This window comes from Pelodiscus sinensis, chromosome 16 (genome assembly GCF_052426305.1).
Source record: "Pelodiscus sinensis isolate ZL-2025 chromosome 16, ASM5242630v1, whole genome shotgun sequence".
NCBI classification, from domain to species: domain Eukaryota; kingdom Metazoa; phylum Chordata; order Testudines; family Trionychidae; genus Pelodiscus; species Pelodiscus sinensis.
This window is the reverse complement of record NC_143067.1, coordinates 13,875,478-13,892,127: the sequence shown is the minus strand read 5'-3', so window position 1 is coordinate 13,892,127 and position 16,650 is coordinate 13,875,478. Positions and strand designations below refer to the sequence as shown.

The 16,650-nt window shown below is 41.4% G+C and overlaps 1 protein-coding gene across 1 annotated transcript in view; it reads left to right on the top strand.

Annotated features, from left to right (window-relative positions):
• The first annotated feature begins 4,387 nt into the window (after positions 1–4,387).
• DDX46 (DEAD-box helicase 46) overlaps positions 4,388–16,650 on the top strand; it is a 34,834-nt gene continuing 22,571 nt past the window's right edge. The window contains exons 1-10 of the mRNA XM_006116048.5: positions 4,388–4,547; positions 7,260–7,448; positions 7,831–7,965; positions 10,166–10,262; positions 11,305–11,470; positions 12,451–12,602; positions 13,274–13,387; positions 14,223–14,388; positions 14,473–14,593; positions 15,027–15,202. Coding sequence (XP_006116110.1) covers positions 4,531–4,547; positions 7,260–7,448; positions 7,831–7,965; positions 10,166–10,262; positions 11,305–11,470; positions 12,451–12,602; positions 13,274–13,387; positions 14,223–14,388; positions 14,473–14,593; positions 15,027–15,202 — 1,333 coding nt within the window. The 5' untranslated portion in view covers positions 4,388–4,530. The remainder of the gene's footprint in view (positions 4,548–7,259; positions 7,449–7,830; positions 7,966–10,165; positions 10,263–11,304; positions 11,471–12,450; positions 12,603–13,273; positions 13,388–14,222; positions 14,389–14,472; positions 14,594–15,026; positions 15,203–16,650) is intronic.

Genomic DNA, 16,650 nt, shown 5'->3' with positions numbered 1-16,650 from the left:
CCTTTGGATGTTGACTGACTTGCTTGTTCCTTTGTTCTACACTGTTTTGAAGGCCCTCCAAATAAATCACAATAGCTGTACTTATTGAGATTTTAAGTTCTGAAACAGACAATGGAAAAAATGCTCTTCTCTCCATGTTTTGAGTTTGTTTCCACATAAAGATGAGTGTGTGAGGGGGGGAACTGATACCTATTATGGAGCAGGTGTAAAACCAGACAGGAGGGATTTAGGAGGCTGCCAGGCAGATACATTTTATTCTCTCTTTAGAGGGAAGTAGCTAGCTGTAGTTTTACTTTCAATCCCACAAAAAAGTGACATATTGAGAGGAAGGAATGGATTATCTGAAGTGTATTACGAGCTAGTCTCCCCTTCGTACTGGCCATCTTCAATGATTTCTGCTGCATTTGAACCTACTGCATTTCACCATGTAGCTTATCTGCTTACTATTCAAGGTGTAAGATGAAATCCAACAATACTGGTTTTTCAGTTTGGAAGGATCAGTAGTTTTATTGGTGCTTGTCTACAGTAATTTTTTAGTTAGGAAGCAAAACTATCTGGCTATATGCCTGTGAAGTAAACAAGACTTTTTTTCTGCCCAGTTTTTCTCAGCTAAAATTATTTGCTTTATAATTTTAATTCTGCATTTCTGAGCCAATTGTTATATATGTCTGTGGCACAACAAAGAATCTTGTGTTCTGATTTTACACTATATTCAGTTCTTTTGGATTACCATCATTTTTGTTGGACAGCCAGTTGTAGACATTTAGAGTTAGACTGTAACCTATTGCGATTTAGATCTGAGAGTACAAATGCAGTTTGCAATGCTAGCTTAGCCATGCTGGTCCCAAGATATTAGACACAAAGTGGGTGAGAGAATATCTTTTATTGGACCAACTTTTTTGGTGGAAGAGGCTTTGGGTAGCTTGAAAGCTTGTCTCTTTCACCAACAAAATTTGGTCCAATAAAAGAGATTACCTTGTCTCGGCACAAATGTAGACATGTTAAAAGTTTCAATCAGAATACTAGAAAAGCATATTGATATACAGATTATTATTCTTTATTCATTCTACTTCTTTTGCATTCCTATCACTTGGAAATGATTTAAGACGGATTTTTTTTCCACAGGTCGCAGAAGGAATATTGCTCTGGGCTGGTCTATAGTACTGCAAGGGATGAATCTAAGTTGCACAATTTTAGCTACGTTAATAGTGTAGCTGAAGTAGACATACTTATATCTACTTATTGCAGTGTCTTCACTGTGCTGTGTCTACTGGAGACACTCTCCTGTCACCTCTCCTTTCACTTCTCATTGAAGTGGAATGCCAGAGTCAACAGGAGAGTGATTGGTGGTCATTTTATCGTGTCTGTACTAGATACAGTAAATCAACCCCTGCTGTGTTCTTCACAACCCCATTGAACCAGCCTGTAGTGAAGACATGGCTTCTGACTCTTAATATGGAAATGTTGACTCAGAAGAGAAGACTTTTGTCCGACTTATAGGGTATGTCTAGACTGCATCCCTCTGTTGGCAGAGGGATGCAGTTTAAGCAGGTCGATATTGCAAATGAAGCAGGGATTTAAATATCCCGTGCCTAATTTGCATAAAAATGGCCACCACGTTTTGCTGACAGCACTTTGTCAGCAAAAAGTGGCAGTCTAGAGGGGGATCTGTCTAGAAAGAAAGCCTTTTTCGACAGATCCCTTATGCCTCCTGCAAGGAGGTTTACAGGATCTGTCGAAAAAGGCTTTCTTTTTTGACAGATCCTCCTCTAGACTGCCACTTTTTGCTGACAAAGTGCTGTCAGCAAAACGTGGTGGCCATTTTTATGCAAATTAGGCACGGGATATTTAAATCCCTGCTTCATTTGCAATGTCGACCTGCTTAATCTGCATCCCTCTGCCAACAGAGGGATGCAGTCTAGACATACCCATAATGCTGCCAAGTGAAATGTAGAACTGATAGGGCAAACGTTTATAAGATGAAGTTCTTTCATTCATTGGCCAAGGATGAATTCAGTTTCCATGATGTCATTTTCTGTGTTCATGTACACAATTCTGTTTAATGTTTCCGTATTTCTACACTGGTTGTTTTCTGTTAAGTGCATTAAAGTTATGCTTGTTACCGCCTTCTCTTATGGCTTGACTGTGCTTGGGAAGACACCCTTTTTATTAATCTCATGATTTGTTAATATTCTAAACAAGTTCCCAGTTCTATAAGGAAAATCAAAAAGAGCTAAATTTCACAGTCCTACATTAGTAAACTGTTTAATTTGAGCACAAGAGCCAAAAATTCTTTAGCTGTAATCCCAGCTCAGATACTAACTCCCTCTGTTGCTTTCATTGAGTATTTTAATGACCTTGCCTCTGTTTTCCCATCTGTGGAATGGGGGGAGAAAGAGAACCCAACTCTGCAAACTGTGTTTGTGCAGGTATCCCAATTACATTAATAAGCCCACAGCAGATATCAACTACTTGCCTGAGTAATGGTTTGTAGGGGGAAACTTATGGTTACTTATAGGATATTGTATAGATTAATATATTTATAAACTCTGTAAAGATTGCAAACTCTGTAGATTCTAAGTATTGTTTGGGGCTAATTGTACATAAATGTACATATGTGTTAGATTACAGTACATGAGGTTAGTACACAGATTACAGAGTAAACAAAATTGGTGTTCATTACATGTATATGAATTTATTTAAAAAGTAATCTGAATTGATTGCATGAGCAAAGCCTAAATTTGAATGCGACTGAATAATCTCAATGTATAAATGTTTGCGTACTTAGAGGTGAATCTACCTAATTCCAATACTTTTTTTCAAAACTTTATGCATTTATAAACACTTCTTTGTTAATTGATATCTTAGACCTGTTGCATGTGAAGGGTTTTTATGTTTGTACCAGGTGTATCACATGCAGCTGTAAGTGGCTGGCTGTGTTAGTTTAGATTCATATTTTGCTCTGTAAAACAGATTTATCTTCAGTAGTAATTTAAAATTACTTTTAATACATAAATAAAAATTCTAATCTGTATCTCTACAGCCTTACTGTGAATGCACAGGACTGATCAAGTGCCTTGCTTTAGTTCTCATAATATAATTATTACTATAGTAAAACTTTGGTTATTATAACTTTTACCTGTAAAAAGTAGCACTAGCAGAGGAAAAAAATTGGCAATTTTCAAGTGCAGTTTTCATTGGGCTAACTGATTTTGAGTTAATTTTAGTTCCTATAGTGTTCAAAATATAATTTTTTATTTACATGCACAAAATAACAGGTATTTTAATCTGGGCTAGTAATGGGTGAGATAAAGGACTGAAATTGTATCTAGAGCAAATGTTTTTTGGTTTCAGACCATAGCAAAGAAATAGAGAGGGAAGTCATAATTGGGTCCCTTTAGTCTATTCAAGTGAAAATGCTCTATAATTATTCTCTAGCATGTTGAGAGATGCTTTACCCTTTAGCTTTAAATATTCTGAAAAAATTGGCTACTTTTACCTTTCACTCTTTGGGGTGATATTTGTGCAGTCTAAGAATACAGAATTCAGATTACTTGTAATTGTATTGCATTTTTCCAAGTTAGACTATTCTAAATGATAGCTCTTCTGGGAGTTTACACTTTTTCATTTATTTTTAGGTAAGTACAGCTTCCTTTCCCACACTACACTCTAATAACTTTATCAACACTATACCTTTTAACTCAATATTCCCTTAATTGTAGGGTTGACTAAAGCTATATCCATACTTGAATAGTCCAGTATCCATGTTTGGATAGCTCTCTGGCCATGCTGTCGGGGTTGCGTAGGGTTGGCATTTTTCTCCACGGGCGAGAATAAACCGTGGTAGAACAGGCTTTCGTAAAAGGTAATAGAGATGTAGCCGCGGAGGCCGCTAGCACAGGTCATAGTAGGAGAGGGGAACACCACCTGTGCTAGGCTCGAGTGCTCTTGGACGTTAAGCCCTCGGGACTTATAAGGGATAATTATTGTGGGATGAGGAATGAAGATGAGGACGCTCCTCTCTCATTCCACCCCTGGCAGCGCAGAGCCGGAGCAGACACTCCCATTTCCCCGCTCGCTGGAAAGGGGGCGAGTCACCAGCGGCGTTTGCGCTATGGCTGCCGATGAGAAACGGGACCGGTGCAGCCCACACCCGAGCCCGCTTGGAGCTGCTGCTCCGAATCCCAGCTGCCTCCGCGAAGGACTTTGGCCGGGGCCGCGGGCTCGTCGGAGGTCTGAGCGCCGTGGCAGCGAGCGATACTGCTGCTGCTGCAGCTCGGTGCGAGAAGGAGCTTTGCCGGTGCAGGAGCGCTCCGCGTACCCTCACTGGCGCGGGGCTTAAGAGGGCCCTGCCCGCCTCCAGCCGCCAGGGGGCGCTGTAGCCCTCGGCCGGCCCCTGTCGGCTCCGCTCTGCAGCGCTCCTCGCCTTGGTCACCGCGCTACGGGCCCGTAATGGCGGCAGCTGCGTAGCGGTTCCTGGGTCTCGCTCAATCCCACAGGCCGCCGCTGCTCCGCGCGCTTGGGGCAGCCATGGGCCGAGAGTCCAGGTGAGGCGGCGGGAGCGGCCCTGCCGCTGTCAGAGCTGGGGGTGGGGAGGAGGAGGAGGGGCCGCGTTGAGGGGAGGCTCGCCTGGGCGCAAGGCCCGAAGGCGCGGGCGAGCGGGCTCCCTCCGGATGGTGCGTGAGGGAGGGCCGCGCGGCAGGGCAGAGCCGGCCGTTGCCGAGGCTGTGGGGGTAGCGACGGAGACCTCCCCACACCCCTGCCCGTTTCCCAGCGGGGCGGCCTCGTACGGCTGTTCCGCCTGCGGCCCGGCCGAGGCCCGAGTGGCGAGCTCGCCCTGCTGCTGTGTCGATTGTTCGGCGCCCCAGCTCGGCCCAGGCCCCTGTTTCTAATGCTTCCCGCTCCCGGCTCAGATGCTCCTCAGACTCCGGCTATATATTTATAAATATATTCCTCCCCTTCCCCCCCAAACAAGCAAGCTACGGGGCTGCCTTGGTTTCTAGCCCTACGGGCGGGAGGAGGGGTACAAAGTGCTGGCTCGTGCACCGAAACGATGGGTAACACTGTTGGGATTCAAACCCATCAACGTCTCTGAATGGCTTGTGCTGATTTTTAACATCCTTGAAGTGCATCATCTCTGTAAATGCAGAGACCCTAATGGAGACACGGCACTGCTGTTTTTGTTTTGCTGTAGCTCAGGGCTATTCAACTGTGGAAGCCCCTGGGGGCCACAATGATACTCTCAGCACATGCTGAGGGCCGTACCTGAAGAGTGGTGGCATATATATGCAAATATCTTCTTTCACACTGATGGGCATGAACAGGGCTTGCCAAGTGGCGGTGAACCCCGCTTGCCAGCTGTGCGGTTCTGCACATGTGCAGATTGCTCTGCGCCGGCTCTTCCGGGATGTAATCTGCTCGCCACTGGCATGACACTGGACCCAAACATGGCCAGTGTAAGCCAGTCAGCACCTCTCAGGCTCTCCTCACAAGGCTAAGCAGCCAGCACTTCCCACAATACTTCTGCGTTCCTGGCATCTCCTTCCTGGGGACTAGAAATGCCAACACCCTGTACCTATCTGTTCCAGCCAACCCGTCCACTTGCGTCTTTCAGTGTTCACCCTGCCTGGGAGACATGTCGCCGTTGTGGAGCATGTTCTCAGTGGGGGGTGTAGCTGGTGAAGGTTAGTCCAAATGGCAGAGGTCGGAAGGAATATAGATCTGACATTTTGACTTGCTATACTATCAAGACAAAAACTACCTGTGGTACCTCTACTAGGATTTTATAGAAGTAGCTCTTATGTTGTCATGAGCGCACCTTCCTCCCTCCCCCCCGTCTTTTTCTTCAGTGAAGACAAACCCACACTCTGGAATCCAGCAGGGGTGTACGAGTGGAACTGTTTGAATGGTTAACCGATAAGCATTACCCGGGCTCCTTGTGGCGCTGCCACTTTGAAGTACCCTCTCCTCTCTTCTCCCTCCTTCCCCCCCCCCCCCCATCAGATAGAGGCAGCAAGCAGGAGGATTGACTAGTGGACTGGACTAGTCCTTAACATCCTTACTCCCATGTACCATCTCCCAGCCCTGCTCCCAGGGAGTCAGATGCTGCTCCACACTGCAAGCGCTGATACAGAGCCAGCAGCAAGGGGTGGCAGCTGGCTCCCTGGGAGCGGGCTGGGAGCCATTGTGAAACATTTACAGTAACTGAGGGTTAACCATTTAAATGGTTATACTGTTATATCCCTATTTTATGAGGGGAGCACTTGCTCCAGCTAAGATCCAGGCTCCGTTGCAAATTACACAAATGTCTGCCGAGATAGTCTCTTTCCCAGAGACTTTACAGTCTAAGACAGAACTGAGAAGAGGTTGGAAGGGAATAGAGAGGGACAAAGAGGTGAAGAAGTTACTTGCTCAAGGTGACACAGCAGACACAGTGTATCTACAGAGTACCCTTAGCTCAAAATAAGCTACGCAATTTGTGCTACGCAAATTGCGTAGCTTATTTTGATGCTATTTCAAAATAGCGTATTTTGTAATTTGGTGCTGTCTACACAGTGCCAAATTTCAAAATAACTCGCTATTTCAAAATTCCCCTTAACCATTGGGATGCCAGAATAAGCCGCCCATTATTTCGAAATCTATTTCGAAATAACAGGCTCCTTCAATAGATGCAGAGTAGCTATTTAGAGAGACTTCTGGTATCCCTAAATAGCTCCACAGTGTAGATGTACCCTAACATAGCTGTGAATAAAATTTAAGTCTCCTGATTCTCAATCTAGTGCCCTTTCCATTACGCCACACAGGCTCACATTTGTACACAATCCTTTGACTGGCGTTTGATAGTATCTCTGTGGAACTGAGCTATAAACTGAGGCAGACTGTCTGAGACTTTTTTAAATGCAGTTTTAATCTTTTTCCTGCACATAAAATTGATGTTGCTCAATAGTAAACCCCTCCTGAGATTATGATGCTATCACAAAAAGCTTGACTTTTGTAGTGAAGCCTCATTAGGATTATTTCAATGATATATAGCAAATAATCCAGCTATCTTCAATATCTCAATAGGGGACATGTGTGTGTGTACTAATTCCGTTATGCAAGACCAGGGAAGACTTCTGTAATCTTAAAACAAAAACAAAAAAAACTCCTTGCCCTTCCTTTTTATGGTTTTTGTTCTAAATGTGATTTCAGTACCTATAATCTGCAAAGTGTTCTCCTTTACATCTTTACTTTTTTATTGTAAATGTGCAATTACATAGGCATTATCGGAAGCGCTCCACATCACGTGGACGATCTGGTAGCCGTTCTAGAAGTCGATCTCCATCTGACAAAAGAGCAAAACGTGGAGAAGACAGACGATCTAGAAGTAGAGATCGAGAACGCAGGCGTGAGAGGTCACGCAGCAGGGAGAAGAGGAGATCTCGGTCACGGGACAGAAAGCGCTTGAGGTATGAGTTTCAAAGTCTCAGGAAATGTATGTGTTCTTGAAAAATGAGACTTGACTTAGTCAAAGTATCAAATTCTCTGGAATGTCTTATGAATATCTTTTGTTCCTTTCTGTATGACTGGTGATGGTATCTGCCTTTTGTAATTGGTTTTACTTAGGTAAAGTAGTACGTAGCATAATTGGATTTGGTAACCCTGTCTTAGCCTTAATGGCTCTTGGCTTCCTTTTGCAGATTTTTGCTGAAGATTCTGTTTTCCCCCATGTAAATAGACTAATTTATGTTAATGTTCCCTCCCAAGCAAAACTTCTAATTTTTTATATATATTATATTTTAAAATAATGGGCATGAGTTCAGAATACTAAATACGCCAATTTTGTGGCAGACGTTCAAGAAGCAGAGAGAGGGAACGGAGCAGAGAGAGGAGGAGGTCACGCAGTCGAGAGAGAAGGAGGTCCAGAAGCAGAAGTAGACGGTCACGCTCCTCCAGTCCTGCCAAGAATAAGAAAACAGAAAACAGGTACTCTCATTCACTGCTGAAATTAATATGCTAGGTATTGGACATGAAAAGATTTATAGTCTGTTTCTCTATAGGGGACGGGATGTAGTTGCCAGTTTTAATATCTGATACATCTACTGGTTTTCCACTATTTCTGTAAATCTTTTCATGAGTTAAAATATTTCTCGCAGTGTTCCTTGGCATAATGGGCCTTTTTCCCAGGAGAACAATAACATTGGTTTTCTCACCCAAGTAGCTGACTGCAACTCCTTTTTATGCTACATCTCGTCATCATCACTTTGTGGTCATGTCCACAGAATGCCTTATCAGCATTTTAGGCTATTTATGCCTGTTCCTGGATTGTCATTTGCCAGATGATTAACTCACCATTGCAGAATCTTGCTCAAAATCAAAATGCCTACATTGGGAGCTAGATCATATACATTAATTTAATCTTTCAAATCTAGAAACAGGAGTTCACTCTCATATTCTTCCTGCTGACCATTTGTCCACTTTTTTGTTTTGTTTTGTTTTGTTTTTTGTCCTCTATACCGCTAGAAGACTAAAATAGGCTTTCTGGAAAGTCTGTCTAGATTTTGTTTAAAAAGCTTGTGTATCTGTCCTTATATGTTAATCTTAATTTGTTTCAACTGAGATCATTGTAACCTAACTTGCCGTTGGGTATGTAGGTTTTTTTTTTATATTTTCTATTATAATATTTAAAAAATACAAAATTCTTCATATCCCATAAGTGGTTTTGACCTGGAAGACATGAAGCAATTTCAAGGAAGAGTAACCATACTAAATGTTGTTTGAAGTGCCTTTGTTCTTGTTTCTGCATGCATACATTCAGTAGCAAACTAGGCATACTGAATGGATTAGTATGTTTTGCTGTTTCATTTAGCTGAGCTACTTTGCAAAGGTGTGTTGTTTTTAAAACTACTCGTATGTATTTAAATATTGTGCTTGATATTAAGGCCTGGGGGCAGTAAGTCAGGAAAGCATGCACAGGTTTGGTTTGTTTAAGGAAAATATTCAGAGTGCACATGCACAGCCTTAACCTTATGGTTGTTTTCATAGCTACATAAATGTATTATAAAACTTTTAAGCAAAGTATCCTATATTTTATTTATTATTTGTATTGGCATAGCACTTAGGAGCTCTAGTCATGGACCAGGACCCCATTGTGCTAGATGCTGTACAAGCACAGAACAAAGACAATTCTTGTCGCAAATAGCTGACAAAAGGCATCAAAGGCATTTGTCGACCACCCAGTTAAACCTCATCCCAGGAGGCATACCTGGGTGGTCGACAAATGCCTTTGATGTCGACCCCCGCGCGTCCAGACTACCACGCTGAGCCAACAAACAGCTGATCAGCTGTTTGTCGGCTCAGCGCGGCAGCCACGTAAATTTAAATGAAGCGGTGATTATTTAAATCGCTGCTTCATTTTCCTATGCCTGGTAGCCTAATCTACATGCCTCTGGCGACAGGCATGTAGTCTAGACGTACCCTAAGTGCAAGACAAGAGAACAGATGTATACTAGCAGATAGAAGAGTATAAGGAAACTATAAAATATTTTAAGTTCTATAAATGCTGTTTTACGTATTAGGAACTCTCATGCTTTTCGCTGGAGGAATATTTCTATTTCAGTGACTCAAGAAAATACCTGAATATACCTAAAGTTAAGGTTATATGACACCTTAAAAAAAGTTTAGATTGACTCTTTATCAAAGTATCTTTCCAGTAAGTCATAGTTACATCTGGGTCAGCAAGTGATGTTTTGTGTCACATCTCTGCAGAAAGAATGCATTAAAGGTGATCTCTAGCACAGCTGACACTCATGAAGGGTTTTGAAAATGTAATTTTTGTTGAAAGTACTGTGGTTAAATCACATAATACCCCTTAGAAAATTGAGTGGGCATTCATTATTCTTATTACAAGAGTTATTTAAATAATTTTAATATATGAATGTCCTCCAATGCCAGTGTATGCGGTAGACTTTCTAGCTTTCAAGTACCACCTTCATCTGGGAAGTGGTGATCTTCAGGGCTGTGGGTTGTTAAACTATTCAAACCTCCTGTTTATTATTATCATATTACAATTAGTAATATGACTAATTAGTAGTTATAAAGTGCTTTAAAGTAGTCAGACTAATTAGCTTGAATAGTCTGTTGAGATCAGACATGCAGTACATAGGTTTTTGACCTTATCTTTCAGCTCAAAGTCTAAAGAAAAGACAGAAGGTGTGGAAGTTTCCAAAGAAAAGAAAAAAGAGAAAGAAGACAAAGAAGAAGAAAAGGACAAAGATGTTAGTGTATGTATTCTGACCACTGAAAGAAACTTGTATCCGTTTAAACATTAGCTCTTACAAATGATACATTTATTTTAAAACTTTAGGTATAGTTTACTGTGTGTCTAAAATGTCACCCTAGATAATCCATTTTAGGTCATATAACACAGACTTCCATTACAATGGGTATGCTTCTACCACTTAACAGAAGAAACATTCTTCCCTTAATGCAAGGCTTCTCAGTCTGTAGAATGCAAACCTCAAGCAGATTATGAAGGATCACTTGTGTCGCATCCCACTGACTGCTGGATGTTGGGGACTAGATGAGTTTAGAAACATGTAAAATCTTATTTCAGGTCAAGTGCTTCCTAAATACATTTTTATGTACAAAACATCCTTTGATCACTAAAACCTAGCAGGAGTCAGGGGAAGAAAGGGAAGGAGCAGTTTGCTTCCTGTGTTTTTTATTTCCTCCAGTTCTAGAGCAGGTCTCCAACACAAACAATAGTTGGCTCCAAAGCAGGGGAAGAACTGCTTTAAGAGCAACCCTCCAGTCTGGCAGGAGTCAGCAACAGACCACCAAACCAACATCCTCACCAAATCTAGTCATCAACACATGCACCCTCAACCAGCACTCTGGCCTAGGACTCATCCACCATAATTCCCACATAGCTTATTTCTCTGATATACATAATGTGGTGAAATAGTGAGTTGCATGGTGGCTTTTCAGGTGGAGAACCACTGCTGTTGTATATATTGCATATTAGGATGGGAAAATCTGGTGCGTTTAGGAGTATTTGTTTAGAAATGTAGATCCCTAGAACGAAGTTGCAAAGTGGATAACTACATTTCATATTATTTTACCATCACTTTGCTCATGCAAGTATTGTAATTGTTGTCACTATAAATTGAAACTGAGATATATTAAGTTAAACTTTTATTGCAGTGTATTTTATATTGGACAGTCCTGAGCCAAAACTCCCATATATTTGAAGGAGGAGTTGATGTAAAGAAGAAGTGCAGAGTCAGGCCAATAATTCATAACTTTTTAATTTGGTTCTAATAGAACTTTGATCAGAACAAACTAGAGGAGGAAATGAGAAAACGAAAAGAGAGAGTGGAGAAATGGAGGGAAGAACAGCGCAAGAAGGCTATGGAAAACATAGGAGAACTGAAAAAAGAAATTGAAGAGATGAAACAAGGAAAAAAATGGAGCTTAGAAGATGATGATGGTATTTTCTTAATATTTGTATATAACAATTAACAGATAATTGCTTCATTTTGTAGTAATAAACACAGCTTTAATTACCACATCTGATTTTAAAACTTCAGTTATTTTTTTCAGGGCGCTGTAAAGTTATTAAATCTAGACTTGTTCATGATCCTAAATAGCTTAAAACACAAGAGAGAGCAACTGGTAAAGGAGAGGAATGAGAGGACAAACGATACAGTAATAATGGTGTGCAATTACTCAAGTCAGTTATGGAGACATAATGGTAGTTTTTTCTTCTCTCTCTTACTTCATTCCCAATTAAACAACAATTCTCATGTAGGCCTTTGATGTTTTTGTGGACCTAATGCTGTTCTGGGAACTTGTAGCTGCTATTTTTACCCACTAAAATCCTAGCTAAATTGCCCATTTACCAATGACCTATTTCAGAACAGCGAATTCCAGCCTTTCATCTTGTGGTGTTCTCATATCCCTTATCGAGAATCTCCATCCTTGCATCTCTCCAAGAATGGAGGATTCTTCTAAAATGACTGCTCTTGGTGTTAGAGGAACTTCTGCAGGCTGTCGGAGCACTTTGGTTACTCTGGCAGCTCCAAATTTAATCTGTCTTTTTTTCCCCTTGGAGGCAGAATTTTCTCTGGGGAGGAGAGTGCCCATGTGGTGTCAGTGGGTAATGGTGTCCTTTGATTCCAGGGTTTCTCTGACCTGGTGAATAAACCCTTTGACAACATATGGAGAGCCCTATCCTCTCTGTCCCAGATACTTTTCTCCTCCCTGGTTGACTCCACCCCTGGGGATGTGCTCCTATTCTCATTATATTCTTTGTCTGTGTTCTATAAGTTTATAGTACTGTGTTCCTGCATTCGTGTGTGCTTTGTAAACATTTTTCAGAGTTCTATACTGAAAGCAGGAAAAAAACCCAAGGATTTTGAAATTCATAAACATTTCTCTTTTAAACAAAAATATTTCTCTGTGTACTAGATGACGAAGAGGAGACTGCAGAAGGGGAAAAGGAAGAGGAGGAGATTGAAGATGAAGAATTAGATCCACTGGATGCTTATATGGAAGAAGTTAAAGAAGAGGTCAAGAAGTTTAATATGAGAAGTGTGAAAGGTGGAGGTGGGAGTGAAAAGGTGAAAAATTAAGGTTGTCTTCTTTTTAGTAGTTTAGCTTTTAATATAGGAAAAATTATATCGAAGAACACTTTTTGAGAGGGAAAGTATGCAAATAGATGAAGACAGCTTAGACTACATGTAATGCATACCTGCCCATAACCTTTAATCTCCACAAATGAATCACGGATGTTGCTGAACTAGAGAGCCTCAGCACAGAGGTTGGGAGCAGAGCTGGCTGTTGGAGCCAGCATAGCAGCGGAGCTCATGGAACACCAGAGCCTGCAGCCAGACGGGCTGGGAAGCCAGCACGAGCACTGGAAGCCAGCAGTGCTGGGAAGCCGGGGGGGGGGGGGAGGTGCGCGAGAGGAAGAAGGCACTGAATCCACAGCTGGCAGGGCCAGGAACGGGGAGGGAATTGCAGAATCCACGGCTGGCGAGGCTGGTGGGACTGCGAGCGCCAGGAAGGCTACCATCGAATCTCCTGGGGCCAGCAGGGCTGCTGCAGCCAGGGGGCCAAGAGTTGTGGTGCCAGGTAGCTGGGGAGAGGAGCCCAGTAGATAGGTTGCCACCCCCCTCTCCCCCGACCTTCCTTGGTCCAGCAAACTCCCTTGTCCGTGACTGGTAAGGTCCTGAGGAAGCCAGATCAGGGTTGTCCAATCTGTAATTGTTTTCTTTAAATGTTTTGTTAGAAATCTGGACCAACTGTTACCAAAGTAGTAACTGTGGTGACAACCAAAAAAGCAGCTGTGGAATCAGAAAAGAAGAAAGGGGAGCTTATGGAGAATGACCAAGATGCAATGGAGGTAATTGAAAACTCTTAGGTGTCTGTTATGGAAATTGTCTGTTTTTCTTGCAAAAAGGGGCCCTGATTCAGTCAACTACTTAAGCGCATAAGTAGAGCTATTGGCTGCATTGAGGCTACTCACGTGCTAAAGGTTTGACATTTGGTTATGTATGTTGTTGAATCATGGGAAAATAGAGCTGACACTGATTCATTTAAAAAAATTGCAGCTCACACATTCATGTATAGAGACAACATGATAATGAAAATTAAATGCATCAAGTTGTTTAGGTCGATAACTTTTTAATATAATTCAGTTGATGTGTGGATGCCTAAACTTGGCAAATTCACATTTTATACACATATGTTGAAATTGTGCATTCCATCATGGCAGTTTGGCATGTGAATAATCAATTGAACATCTAAATGATTATGTATGTGTGTAGCTTCTAAACTCACATATTTAGTCACAAAAATTACATAGCTATTTGTATATGTTTAATTATCAAACTCTTGGTCTTACGTTTATTAAGTTATCTTTACACTTCAAGTTGATCTCAAAATACTTAAACATTAATGTGTTAAGACTCTTTGAACCCGTGGGAGGTGGATATTTTTATTTTACAGATTGGGAAACAGGTGGGGAGTGATGAGAAGGGAAATCGGCAAAAGAATGAATGTGTATAAAGTGGGAGATCTTCAAAACGTAAAGTAATTCTCCCTTTCATCGATGGTTTTAGTGCAGCACACCAGAGAGAAATTTCCCCCGTCAGTAATTTTTCAGTGCTATGCCAGTGAAAAATCAAGCCCTTGAAGGTTATTTTTATCACTGAATATATTTCTTTATTATCTTACAGTACTCATCAGAAGAGGAGGAAGTTGATCTTCAGACTGCCCTGACAGGTTATCAGACCAAACAGAGGAAGCTGTTGGAACCAGTGGATCATGGAAAGATAGAATATGAGCCCTTTAGGAAAAACTTCTATGTTGAAGTTCCAGAGCTGGCTAAAATGACCTTAGAGGGTAATGGCAAATGCAAATAGAATTTTGTACGGTAATTTTGTAAGGTAATTTTTCTATATTAATCCATATTATATTTTTTTTCAGAGGTGAATGTATACAGGCTGGAAATGGAGGGAATAATAGTAAAGGGGAAAGGCTGCCCCAAACCAATCAAAACCTGGGTACAGTGTGGTATTTCCATGAAGATTCTCAGTTCCCTTAAGAAGTGAGTGAACATTTTATGAACCAAAATACCTTTCTTCCCCCCCTCCCCGTTGCGTCCTTGTGTCATTAGACTGTGGAGTGTTCAGGCCAGGAAACGTATTTGTCTTACATATTCTCATTGTATGGCACGGTGAACACCAGTCATCTAAATTAAGGTGCTCACTCAGGATTTCTCTTCTAGTCAGTCATAAACTCTTCTTTCGTACCAGTTATGCAACACATGTTTCTTCATTGTGTTTTTGTTGTGCTGGTTTGAGTAGGGTTTTTGTTTGTTTGTTTGGGGTTATTTTGGGTGTATGGGGTAGGTTTTTTTTTTTTTTATGAAACTGAAGTTTTTACTCAAATATAGAATATGTAAAACTTTCCAGCAGGATTATGTACAATTCATGAGAAATCTTTTTACTCCTGACACTTGTTGTTTTTCTTTCTTTAAGACATGGCTATGAAAAACCCACTCCAATCCAAGCTCAGGCTATCCCAGCAATTATGAGTGGGCGTGACTTGATTGGTATTGCTAAAACAGGAAGTGGAAAGACTATTGCATTCCTGTTGCCTATGTTCAGACACATCATGGATCAGAGATCGTTAGAAGAAGGAGAAGGTCCAATAGGTACAAATCTTTGTTTCCAGATATTGGCAGATAGATACTTATACTTTTTTTTTAAATGTTTTGAGTACCATAATTTAAACATCTGCATTTATTTTGATTTTTCATGTGAACTATGTTGTGACTAGGCTATATCATGACAATAGAACTCTGTGTGTGGTATAAGTTCCCTATGCCAATGTGCAGGGCTCGACAAACTATAGAATCTACTTGCCCGGGGTGAGTAGATTTCAACCGCGCGCCCTGTTTACTGGCGACACGCGCATGCGCAATGCAGCTCTTGCGCATGCACAGCGTGAGGCTAGCAAGTGGCTTTCGCTGCCGTTTGTCAGACCCTGCCAATGTGTAACTTTGGGGTTGATCTCCCCTTGCCAGAAGGTAAAATGAGAATCCTCAGAGCTCTGAGTTGACATCCCAGAACCTACCAAAAACATTTATTATGGCAGCTCAGTTTTTAAGCTCTGATTCGGCATGTAGGCTAATTTTACATCTGTCTGTTTCATGTACATTCATTTTTTTTGTTTAACATATCTCTATATATAACAACTTGTTAGGAAGAGTGAAAGGGAATTTTGCACCCTTTGATTTTTTCATTGGGAATTGGCACAGGGCTGATGTTTGATTTTTTTAAATCAGTGCAAGTCCTCATATTTATAAGAATCTGAAGTACAGAATTTTCAAATTGTTTTGTCAGATATTCCTTTATACCAGGGCAACTCAACATGCAGCCCATTTGTCTGCGGCCTGTGGTGTGGTTTGGGTTTATGTGGGGCTCAACATATAGCTCGCAGGTAGGAGCAAAAACAAAAAAATAGTCACTATAATGGCCTTCTGTTGATATACGTTTTAGCATTTAAATTCCTGGGCTCTCATTGCTCCTTAAAAGTGCTGTCATGTGGGTGGAAATCAGGTAAATTAATATCAACAAAACCGACTTAAATGGGGCCTGTGTGTTGTGTAGTCTCTCCTTAATTTTTGTATTCATGCTCACCTGTGTGAAAACATATTTGCATATATACTTGCATGTATATGCAACCACACTTAAGTTGTGGCCCTTGGCATGTGCTGTGTTATTGTGGCTCCACGGGCTTTCAAAGTTGAGTAGCCCTGCTTTATACATTTCTATAAGGTTTTCAGAGGGGGCTTCATTTCCTCTCTTGATGTTTGGAGGAATATGTACTTCACAACTGTCAACCCTGAGAGGGGTTTTTTCTTAATGTGAGCACTGAAGGTTCTGCCAACACAGGTGAACCACAGCTACATATTTCCATATACCTTGAAAGGAGGATTTTTTCCCCTTGCTATCACTATGTTGTTGGAGATAGGGATGTTGGATATTGGGTAATTGAGTAGTTAGAGTAAATGCATGAATTCTTACCAGTTACTTGAGTATTCTATAGTCCCTGAAGGCGGGGCTAGCAGCCAGTTCACTCTGGCCCCACTCCCGGGGA